The sequence below is a fragment of the Salmo trutta genome, chromosome 25, assembly GCF_901001165.1.
Source record: "Salmo trutta chromosome 25, fSalTru1.1, whole genome shotgun sequence".
Classification (NCBI taxonomy): domain Eukaryota; kingdom Metazoa; phylum Chordata; class Actinopteri; order Salmoniformes; family Salmonidae; genus Salmo; species Salmo trutta.
In genome coordinates this window covers 940,089-952,197 of record NC_042981.1, presented here as the reverse complement: position 1 = coordinate 952,197, position 12,109 = coordinate 940,089, and the positions used below count along the sequence as shown (strand labels likewise).

Below are 12,109 nucleotides of genomic sequence, written 5' to 3'. Positions count from 1 at the left end.
AAGGAAAAACAGGCTCCTTATGTGTGACTCCCAATCAGCAACAACGAACTACAGCTGTGCCTGATTGGGAGCCACACACACACGGCCCAAAACAAAGAAATACAAAAACATAGAAAAATTAACATAGAACGCCCACCCAATGTAACACCCTGGCCTAACCAAAATAAAGAACAAAACCCCTCTCTATGGCCAGGGCGTTACACTCTGGTAAGACAAGGGGTACACCAGCTGTAAACAACAGCTATTTATTTATTTTTTATTTATTTCACCTTTATTTAACCAGGTAGGCAAGTTGAGAACAAGTTCTCATTTACAATTGCGACCTGGCCAAGATAAAGCAAAGCAGTTCGACAACATACAAAAACACAGAGTTACACATGGAGTAAAACAACATACAATCAATGATGCAGTAGAAAAAAATAAGACTAAATACAATGTGAGCAAATTATGTGACATAAGGGAGGTAAAGGCAAAAAAGGCCATGGTGGCAAAGTAAATAAAGTATAGCAAGTAAAACACTGGAATGGTAGATTTGTAGTTTGAATAAAGTTCAAAGTTAAAATCTAAATAATATGGTGCAAAGGAGCAAAATAAATTAAATAAATAAATACAGTAGGGGAAGAGGTAGTAGTTTGGGCTAAATTATAGATGGGCTATGTACAGGTGCAGTGATCTGGGAGCTGCTCTGATAGCTGGTGCTTAAAGCTAGTGAGGGAGATAAGTGTTTCCAGTTTCAGAGATTTTTGTAGTAGCTATAAACAACAGCTGGTGCACGAAATCTAATATTAAGGAAGTCTCAAGGTTTTGCTCGCCTAAGGTAGAGTATCTCATGATAAGCTGTAGACTACACTATCTACCTAGAGAGTTTTCATCTGTATTTTTCATAGCTGTCTATTTACCACCACAAACCGATGGTGGCACTAAGACCTCACTCAATGAGCTGTATACGGCCATAAGCACACAGGAAAACGCTCATCCAGAGGCGGCGCTCCTAGTGGCCGGGGAACTTTCCAGAAGGATAGCCATCTCTGCAGCACTCCACCAATCAAGCCTTTTTATTGTAGAGTGGCCAGAGGGAAGCCACTCCTCAGTAAAAGGCACACGACAGCCCGCTTGGAGTTTGCCAAAAGGCACCTAAAGACTCTCAGACCATGAGAAACAATATTCTCTCGTCTGTTGAAACCAAGATTGAAGTCTTTGGCCTGAATGCCAAGCATAACGTCTGGAGGAAACCTGGCACCATCTCTACGGTAAAGCATGGGGGTGGCAGGATCATGGTGTGGGGATGTTTTTCAGCAGAAGAGACTGGGAAACTAGTCAGGATCAAGCGAAAGATGAACGGAGCAAAGTACATTTTTACATTTTACATTTTAGTCATTTAGCAGACGCTCTTATCCAGAGCAACTTACAGTAGTGAATACATACATTTCATCCTTTTTTCTTTTTTTCTTCCATACTGGTCCCCCGTGGGAATCGAACCCACAACCCTGGCGTTGCAAACACCATGCTCTACCAACTGAGTACAGAAAGATCCTTGATGAAAACCTGCTCCAGAGCGCTCAGGACCTCAGACTGGGGCAAAGGTAAACCTTCCTACAAGACAACAACCCTAAGCACGCAGCCAAGACAACACAGTCTCTGAATGTCCTTGAGTGGCCCAGCCAGAGCCCGAATTTGAACCCGATCGAACATCTCTGGAGACACCTTAAAATAGCTGAGCAGCGATGCTCCCCATCCAACCTTACAGAGCTTGAGAGGATCTGCAAGGAAGAATGTGAGAAACTCCCCAAATACAGGTGTGCCAAGGTTATAGCGTCATACCCAGGAAGACTCAAGGCTGTAATCGCTGCCAAAAAGGCTTCAACAAAGTACTGAGTAATGGGTCTGAATACTTATGTTAATGTGATATTTCAGTAAAAAGAAAAAAAAGATCTAAAAACCTGTGTTTGCTTTGTCATTATGGGGTATTGTGTGTAGATTTATGAGGGAAAAAAACTATTTAATCAATTTCAGAATAAGGCTGTAACGTAACAAAATGTGTTGAAAGTGAAGGGGTCTGAATACTTCCTGAATGCACTGCATTTACTCCTCCATAACTACCTCCTTAGTAACCAGTAATTACTCCTCTATAACTACCTCCTTAGTAACCAGTAATTACTCCTCTATAACTACTTCCTTGGTAACCAGTAATTACTCCTCTATAACTACTTCCTTGGTAACCAGTAATTACTCCTCTATAACTACTTCCTTGGTAACCAGTAATTACTCCTCTATAACTACCTCCTTGGTAACCAGTAATTACTCCTCTATAACTATTTCCTTAGTAACCAGTAATTACTCCTCTATAACTACCTCCTTAGTAACCAGTAATTACTCCTCTATAACTACCTCCTTGGTAACCAGTAATTACTCCTCTATAACTACCTCCTTGGTAACCAGTAATTACTCCTCTATAACTACTTCCTTGGTAACCAGTAATTACTCCTCTAACTACTTCCTTGGTAACCAGTAATTACTCCTCTATAACTACCTCCTTAGTAACCAGTAATTACTCCTCTATAACTACCTCCTTAGTAACCAGTAATTACTCCTCTATAACTACTTCCTTGGTAACCAGTAATTACTCCTCTATAACTACCTCCTTAGTAACCAGTAATTACTCCTCTATAACTACCTCCTTGGTAACCAGTAATTACTCCTCTAACTACCTCCTTGGTAACCAGTAATTACTCCTCTATAACTACCTCCTTAGTAACCAGTAATTACTCCTCTATAACTACCTCCTTAGTAACCAGTAATTACTCCTCTATAACTACCTCCTTGGTAACCAGTAATTACTCCTCTAACTACTTCCTTGGTAAGCGGTAATTGCTTAACAGTTTTAAACTTTAAACAGTTTTTGACTTCTATTGTTCCACTTATGTAATGAAGCAAACAACTAATTGAACAATTGTAACATAATTGAACTGTAACCAGCAACTTGTTTTATAGTGTGACGATTTGGGATGTGTATTGTTTATATGTAAATGAGAAACTGTGCTGTTTTCAGGCCACATCCAGACGTTTGACATGTTTATGATAGAGAAGTGGCCCATCATTCAGGCCTTCGCTCTGGAAGGGATCGGTGGAGGAAGCTTCTTCACCATGAAATACAAGGTACCTCACTCCATATTACTAATACATATGTAATACAAACCTTACATCCATGGCAGAATAGTTAGTAAAATAATTACATCTCCATTTAATTTGAATGGTAGACAATAGTTGCCTGACGACTCAAACTAAATTCGCTACATACTTCAGTCTTAGACATTTGAGGGGCACGAGGGGGCGTTGTACAAAACAAAGTCATCAGCAATTGGATCATCTCTAACCAATCAGAATCAAAGCCAATGACACATTTTCTAAAACACTGCTTTACCCACTTGTGTTCTGGCTCTGGCCCAACCTATCTGTCTGGGACCAATCAGAACGGTTAGAATGTGTTTCGCATTATAATAATCGTCGGGGAGGTAGCTCGTATCCAGACTCATCGCAGAGAAGAAACTGTGGGCGTGGCGTTGCATTTGGCCGTTAGCAAGGAGTTTGGGTTACTTCTCGGGAAATGGTTGACTGGATGTGTGTACTTTGCTGTGTGTTCCAGTTGATGGACATTAGTGAGAAGCTGTGGCAGACCTACACCAGATTGGACCCTGTCTCCCTGGACAACCTCCTGACTGAGGTAACCATTCTGAGTTTGAACGCACCACACGCCTGTAGACGTTGGACCAGCGTGTTGTGATGGTCACGCTGACTCCGGTGTCTCTTCCAGGACCTGGTGTTGTTTGAGAAGCAGTGGAGCAGTTTCTTCTCCAGCTTTGACATCGAGAGCCATCTGTCTATCCTGGAGCTGTCTGAGGCTCAGGCAGGCGAGGTAACTGGAACCGCTAAAGCAGTCAAATCAAATGTTATTGGTCCATTACACATGGTCAGCAGATGTTATTGGTCACATGGTTAGCAGATGTTATTGGTCCATTACACATGGTCAGCAGATGTTATTGGTCACATGGTTAGCAGATGTTATTGGTCCATTACACATGGTCAGCAGATGTTATTGGTCACATGGTTAGCAGATGTTATTGGTCCATACACATGGTCAGCAGATGTTATTGGTCACATGGTTAGCAGATGTTATTGGTCCATACACATGGTTAGCAGATGTTATTGGTCACATGGTTAGCAGATGTTATTGGTCACATACACATGGTTAGCAGATGTTATTGGTCCATACACATGGTTAGCAGATGTTATTGGTCCATACACATGGTAAGCAGATGTTATTGGTCCATACACATGGTTAGCAGATGTTATTGGTCACATGGTTAGCAGATGTTAATGGTCCATACACATGGTTAGCAGATGTTATTGGTCCATACACATGGTTAGCAGGTGTTATTGGTCCATACACATGGTTAGCAGATGTTATTGGTCCATACACATGGTAAGCAGATGTTATTGGTCCATACACATGGTCAGCAGATGTTATTGGTCCATACACATGGTCTACAGATGTTATTGGTCACATGGTTAGCAGATGTTATTGGTCCATACACATGGTTAGCAGATGTTATTGGTCACATGGTTAGCAGATGTTATTGGTCACATGGTTAACAGATGTTATTGGTCCATACACATGGTTAGCAGATGTTATTGGTCCATACACATGGTTAGCAGATGTTATTGGTCCATACACATGGTTAGCAGATGTTATTGGTCACATGGTTAGCAGGTGTTATTGGTCCATACACATGGTTAGCAGATGTTATTGGTCACATGGTTAGCAGATGTTATTGGTCCATACACATGGTTAGCAGATGTTATTGGTCCATACACATGGTTAGCAGATGTTATTGGTCACATGGTTAGCAGGTGTTATTGGTCCATACACATGGTTAGCAGATGTTATTGGTCACATGGTTAGCAGATGTTATTGGTCCATACACATGGTTAGCAGATGTTATTGGTCCATACACATGGATAGCAGATGTTATTGGTCCATACACATGGTTAGCAGATGTTATTGGTCACATGGTCAGCAGATGTTATTGGTCCATACACATGGTTAGCAGATGTTATTGGTCACATGGTTAGCAGATGTTATTGGTCCATACACATGGTTAGCAGATGTTATTGGTCCATACACATGGTCAGCAGATGTTATTGGTCCATACAGATGGTTAGCAGATGTTATTGGTCACATGGTTAGCAGATGTTATTGGTCACATGGTTAGCAGATGTTATTGGTCCATACACATGGTTAGCAGATGTTATTGGTCACATGGTTAGCAGGTGTTATTGGTCCATACACATGGTTAGCAGATGTTATTGGTCACATGGTTAGCAGATGTTATTGGTCCATACACATGGTTAGCAGATGTTATTGGTCCATACACATGGATAGCAGATGTTATTGGTCCATACACATGGTTAGCAGATGTTATTGGTCACATGGTCAGCAGATGTTATTGGTCCATACACATGGTTAGCAGATGTTATTGGTCACATGGTTAGCAGATGTTATTGGTCCATACACATGGTTAGCAGATGTTATTGGTCCATACACGTGGTTAGCAGGTGTTATTGGTCACATGGTTAGCAGATGTTATTGGTCACATGGTTAGCAGATGTTATTGGTCACATGGTTTGCAGATGTTATTGGTCACGTGGTTAACAGATGTTATTGGTCACGTGGTTAGCAGATGTTATTGGTCCATACACATGGTTAGCAGATGTTATTGGTCACATGGTTAACAGATGTTATTGGTCCATACACATGGTTAGCAGATGTTATTGGTCACATACGCATGGTCAGCAGATGTTATTGGTCACATGGTTAGCAGATGTTATTGGTCCATACACATGGTTAGCAGATGTTAATGCGAGTGTAGCAGAATGCTTGTGCTTCTAGTTCCGACAGTGCAGTAATATCTAACAAGTAATCTAACAATTCCACAACAACTACCTAATACACACAAATCTAAAGGGGTGAATGAGAATATGTACATGTAATTATATGGATGAGCGATGGCCGAACGGCATAGTCAAGATGCAATAGATGGTATAAAATACAGTATATACATGTGATATGAGTAATGCAAGATATGTAAATGTTATTAAAGTGGCATTATTTAAAGTGGCATTGTTTAAAGTGACTAGTGATCCATTTATTAAAGTGTCCAGTGATTGGGTCTCAGTGCAGGCAGCAGCCTCTCTGAGTTAGTGATGGCTGTTTAGCAGTCTGATGGCCTTGAGATAGAAGCTGTTTAACAGTCTCTCGGTCCCGGTGTGCATTGCAACACACCTCCAGGCTGTGTAAAGGTTATTTTACCACGATGGAGAGTGATGGAGTGCTGCATCACATGATCTGGCCTCCACAATCCCCCGAACTCAACCAAATTGAGATAGTTTGGGATAAGTCAGACCGCAGAGTGAAGGAAAAGCAGCCAACAAGTGCTCAGCATATGAGGGAACTCCTTCAAGACTGTTGGAAAAGCATTCCAGGTGAAGCTGGTTGAGAGAATGCCAAGAGTGTGCAAAGCTGTCATCAAGGCAAAGGGTGGCAATTTAAAGAATCTCAAATATAAAATATATTTTGATTTGTTTAACACTTTTTTGTTACTACATGATTCCATATGTTTTATTTCATAGTTTTTGATGTCTTCACTATTATTCTACAATGTAGAAAATTGTAAAAATAAAGAAAAACCCTTGAATGAGTAGGTGTTCTAAAACTGTTTGACCAGTAGTGAATATAACACACTGTCAGTGTTAGAATCTTAATATCACAAACACAACTGGAGTTATAACCAGTTTTAGGAGTGTATATTATCAGAGAGAGCAGCCTCTACATCTCAAGCACAAAATGTCATCACTGAGCGAGCAGCCTCTACATCTCAAGCACAAAATATAATCACTGAGAGAGCAGCCTCTACATCTCAAGCACAAAATGTCATCACTGAGAGAGCAGCCTCTACATCTCAAGCACAAAATGTCATCACTGAGAGAGCAGGCTCTACATCTCAAGCACAAAATGTCATCACTGAGAGAGCAGGCTCTACATCTCAAGCACAAAATGTCATCACTGAGAGAGCAGGCTCTACATGTCAAGCACAAAATGTCATCACTGAGAAAGCAGCCTCTACATCTCAAGCACAAAATGTCATCACTGAGAGAGCAGGCTCTACATCTCAAGCACAAAATGTCATCACTGAGAGAGCAGGCTCTACATCTCAAGCACAAAATGTAATCACTGAGAGAGCAGGCTCTACATCTCAAGCACAAAATGTCAACACTGAGAGAGCAGCCTCTACATCTCAAGCACAAAATGTCATCACTGAGGGAGCAGCCTCTACATCTCAAGCACAAAATGTAATCACTGAGAGAGCAGGCTCTACATCTCAAGCACAAAATGTCAACACTGAGAGAGCAGCCTCTACATCTCAAGCACAAAATGTCATCACTGAGAGAGCAGCCTCTACATCTCAAGCACAAAATGTCATCACTGAGAGAGCAGCCTCTACATCTCAAGCCCAAAAGTACATCCGCAACACACTCGCCTGCTTTCATTGTTTTATGTGACGTGAACATGCTACAGCAGGTACTGTGGCTGAGGTGCACAGGGAGCAAGGAGACACCGCCTGGGATCTGTCTGTTGATGAGCTGGAAGCGTTAATTTCATTCCTGTATGTTCCTGAAGTATTCGGTGGCGAGAGCGTGTATATGGAGAGCTTCTGCTCAGACATGTACTGTATGGGATACCGTTCCTTTGGAGAAACCATTTCACAAGATTACTTCAGAGAGATCATGCGTTACCTCCGTATTGATGAAATAGAAATGAGAACGCTATCAGCAGGCAAAAAAAAATGGTAATTAAAAACTGAGATCACCCAAGAATAAATATTAGATAGCGTTAAAACATTCACACAGAGAAAAGCACCAGGACTGGACAGCTTTCCCATAGAATTCTGTTCAAAGTTTTTGGACAAAGAGGCTTCCTATTTACACAAATGAAAACACACGTCACTTAATTCAGTACTTTCTATTTCCATGTATCAAACAGGTATTTCAGTTATATTAAAACCAGGAAAATCTGGAGAGTTTAATAAATGTGACAATAAAATAATAACAAAGCTTATAAGCATTAGAATGGCAAAAGTCTTACCAGACTTGATACATATCAATCAAACAGGGTTTATTACATATTTCAGTTTAATATAATATGTAGAAAAAAAAAAAAAAATAGATATAGGTTGATCAATAACAGCAAGATGGCGCCGACAGAGATGGTCGCCTGTATTATTTCGTACACCGTTAGCCCAGAAAATCTTGTGTTATTACACAGTCAGGAAGAACTATTGGATATAAAAGCGATGTCAATTTACCATCATTACAACCAGGAATACGTCTTTCCTGAAGTGGATCCTTCATTCGGACCTCCACCCTGGACATGTGATCTAATCCCAGAGGCCGACCCAAAACAACACGGTTGCCGCAGGAGAGACAGACGGAGCGGCCTACTGGTCAGACTCAGAAGGCAAGCACAACATCCACCGCTTCTGAGAATATTACTTGCCCATGTCCAGTCTCTAGACAACAAGGTGGATGAAATTAGGGCACGAGTTGCCTTCCAGAGAGACATCAGAGATTGTAACATTCTCTGTTTCACGGAAACATGGCTCACTCGGGATATGTTGTCAGAGTCGGAACAGCCACCGGGTTTCTTCATGCGTCGCGCCAACAGAAACAAACATCTCTCTGTTAAGAAGATGCCTCATGATTAGCGACTCATGGTGTAATCATAACAACATACAGGAACTCAAGTCCTTTTGTTCACCTGACCTAGAATTCCTTACAATCACATGCCGACCGCATTATATACCAAAATAATTCTCTATTCTCTAGAGAATTCGACTATAGTCACAGCCGTGTATATCCCCCCCAAGCAGATGCCTCAACGGCCCTGAAAGAACTTCACTGGACTCTATATAAACTGGAAACCATATATCCTGAGGCTGCATTTATTGTAGCTGGGGATTTTAACAAAGCTAATTTGAGAACAAGGCTACCTAAATTCTACCTGCACATTGATTGTAGTACCCACTCGAGCAAAACATTGGACCACTGCTACTCTAACTTCCGCAATGCATACAAGGACCTCCCCCGCCCTCCCTTTGGCAAATCTGACCACGACTCCATCTTGTTGCTCCCCTCCTATAGGCATAAACTAAAACAGGAAGTGCCCGTACTTAGGTCTAGCCAATGCTGATCTGACCAATCGGATTCCACGCTTCAAGATTGCTTCGATCATGTGGACTGGGATATGTTCCAGGTAGCTTCAGACAATAACATCGACGTATACGCTTACTCGGTGAGTGAGTTTATTAGGAAGTGCATTGGAGATGTTGTACCCACTGTGACTATTAAAACCTTCCCGAACCAGAAACCATGGATAGACGGCAGCATTCTTGCAAAACTGAAAGCGCGAGAACCACCACATTTAATCAAGGTGACTGGAAACATGACCGTATACAAACAGTGTAGTTATTCCCTCCAAGGCAATCAAGCGTCAGTGTGTATATATATATATTTTTTTATTTAACCTTTATTTAACTAGGCAAGTCAGTTAAGAATAAATTCTTATTTACAATGACGGCCTACCCTAGTCAAACCCGGATGACGTTGGGCCAATTGTGCTCCACCCTATGGGACTCCCAATCACAGCTGGATTGATGCAGCCTGGATTCGAACCAGGTACTGCAGTGACGCCTCTTGCACTGACATGCAGTGTCTTAGACCACTGCGCCCCAGTATAGAGACAAAGTAAAGTTGCAATTCAACGGTTCAAACATGAGACGTATGTGGCAGGGTCTACAGACAATCACCGACATCGACATCTTGCTCCCAGACAAACTAAACAACTTCTTTGTGTGCTTTGAGGACAATACAGTGCCACCGACACGGCCCGCTACCAAAGACTGTGGGCTCTCCTTCTCCGTGGCCGACGTGAGTAAAACATTTAAACGTGTTAACCCTCACAAGGCTGCTGGCCCAGATGGCATCCCTAGCCGCGTCCTCAGAGCATGCACAGGCCAGCTGGCTGGTGTGTTTATGGACATATTCAATCAATCCTTATCCCAGTCTGCTGTCACCACATGCTTCAAGATGGCCACCATTGTTCCAGTTCCCAAGAAAGCTAAGGTAACTGAGCTAAATGACTATCGCCCCGTATCACTCACTTCTGTCATCATGAAGTGCTTTGAGAGACTAGTCAAGGATCACATCACCTCCACCCTACCTGATACCCTAGACCCACTCCAATTTGCTTACCGCCACAATAGGTCCACAGACGATGCAATCGCCATCACACTGCACACTGCCCTATCCGATCTGGACAAGAGGAATACCTATGTAAGAATGCTGTTCCTTGACTACACCTCAGCATTCAACACCATAGTACCCTCCAAGCTCATCATTAAGCTTGAGACACTGGGTCTCAACCCCGCCCTGTGCAACTGGGTCCTGGACCTTCTGACGGGCCGCCCCCAGGTGGTGAGGGTAGGAAACAACATCTCCAACCCGCTGATCCTCAACACTGGGGCCCCACAAGGGTGCGTTCTCAGCCCTCTCCTGTACTCCCTGTTCACCCATGACTGCGTGGCCATGCACGCCTCCAACACAATCATCAAGTTTGCAGACAACACTACAGTGGTAGGCTTGATTACCAACAACGATGAGACGGCCTACAGGGAGGAGGTGAGGGCCCTCGGAGTGTGGTGTCAGGAAAATAACCTCACACTCAATGTCAACAAAACAAAGGAGATGATCGTGGACTTCAGGAAACAGCAGAGGGATCAGCCCTCTATCCATACCGATGGGACAGTAGTGGAGAAGGTGGAAAGTTTTAAGTTCCTTGGCGTACACAGACAAACTGAAATGGTCCACCCACACAGACAGCGTGGTGAAGAAGGCGCAACAGTACCTCTTCAACCTCAGGAGACTGAAGAAATTTGGCTTGTCACCAAAAACACTCTTTTACAGATGCACAATCGAGAGCATCCTGTCGGCTGTATCACCGCCTGGTACGGCAACTGCTCTGCCCACAACCGTAAGGCTCTCTAGAGGGTAGTGAGGTCTGCACAACGCATCACCGGGGGCAAACTACCTGCCCTCCAGGACACCTACACCACCCGATGTCACAGGAAGGCCAAAAAGATCATCAAGGACAACAACCACCCGAGCCACTGCCTGTTCACCCCGCTATCATCCAGAAGGTGAGGTCAGTACAGGTGCATCAAAGCTGGGACCGAGAGACTGAAAAACAGCTTCTATCTCAAGGCCATCAGACTGTTAATAACCTGTTTGGGATAGGGGGCAGTATTTTCACGTTCGGATGAAAAGCGTGCCCAGAGTAAACTGCCTGGTACTCGGGCCCAGAGTCAAATATGTGCATATTATTAGTAAATTTGGATAGAAAACACGCTGACGTTTTTAAAACTGTTTGAATGATGTCTGTGAGTATAACAGAACTTATATGGCAGGCAAAAACCTGAGAAAAATCCAACCAGGAAGTGGGAAATCTGAGGCTTGTAGTTTTTCAAGTGATTGCCTATCCAAACTACAGTGTCTGTGGGGTCATTTTGCACTTCCTAAGGCTTCCACTAGACGTCAACAGTCTTTAGAACCTTGTTTCATGCTTCTACCGTTACTGGGGAGAGAATAAGAGCCCATTCAACCAGTGGACTGCTTGAGGCCAATGAGTTGTTTACTGCAGGCGCTCCAATCCTTCTTTTTCCTCTGTAATGAATACGCTATTGTCCGGTTGGAATATTATCGAATATTTATGATAAAAAGACCCTAAGGATTGATTGTAAACATCGTTTGACATGTTTCTACAAATGGTAATGGAACTTTTTGACTATTCGTTTCTGGTTTTGCGCTCGCGCATTTTGCCTTTGGATAGTGATCTGAACGCACGAACAAAAGGAGGTATTTGGACATATATGGAGTTTATCGAACAAAACAAACATTTCTTGGGGAAGTGGGAGTCCTGGGAGTGTATTCCGACGAAGAT

General features: G+C 42.7%; 1 protein-coding gene across 2 annotated transcripts in view; it reads left to right on the top strand.

The window, feature by feature from the left end:
* Positions 1-12,109, top strand: part of dnaaf9 (dynein axonemal assembly factor 9) — a 100,522-nt gene that overhangs the window by 18,872 nt on the left and 69,541 nt on the right. For both annotated transcript variants that reach the window (XM_029712596.1, XM_029712595.1), the window contains exons 6-8: positions 3,050-3,156; positions 3,644-3,721; positions 3,812-3,913. In XM_029712596.1, the coding sequence (XP_029568456.1) occupies positions 3,050-3,156; positions 3,644-3,721; positions 3,812-3,913 (287 nt within the window). The remainder of the gene's footprint in view (positions 1-3,049; positions 3,157-3,643; positions 3,722-3,811; positions 3,914-12,109) is intronic.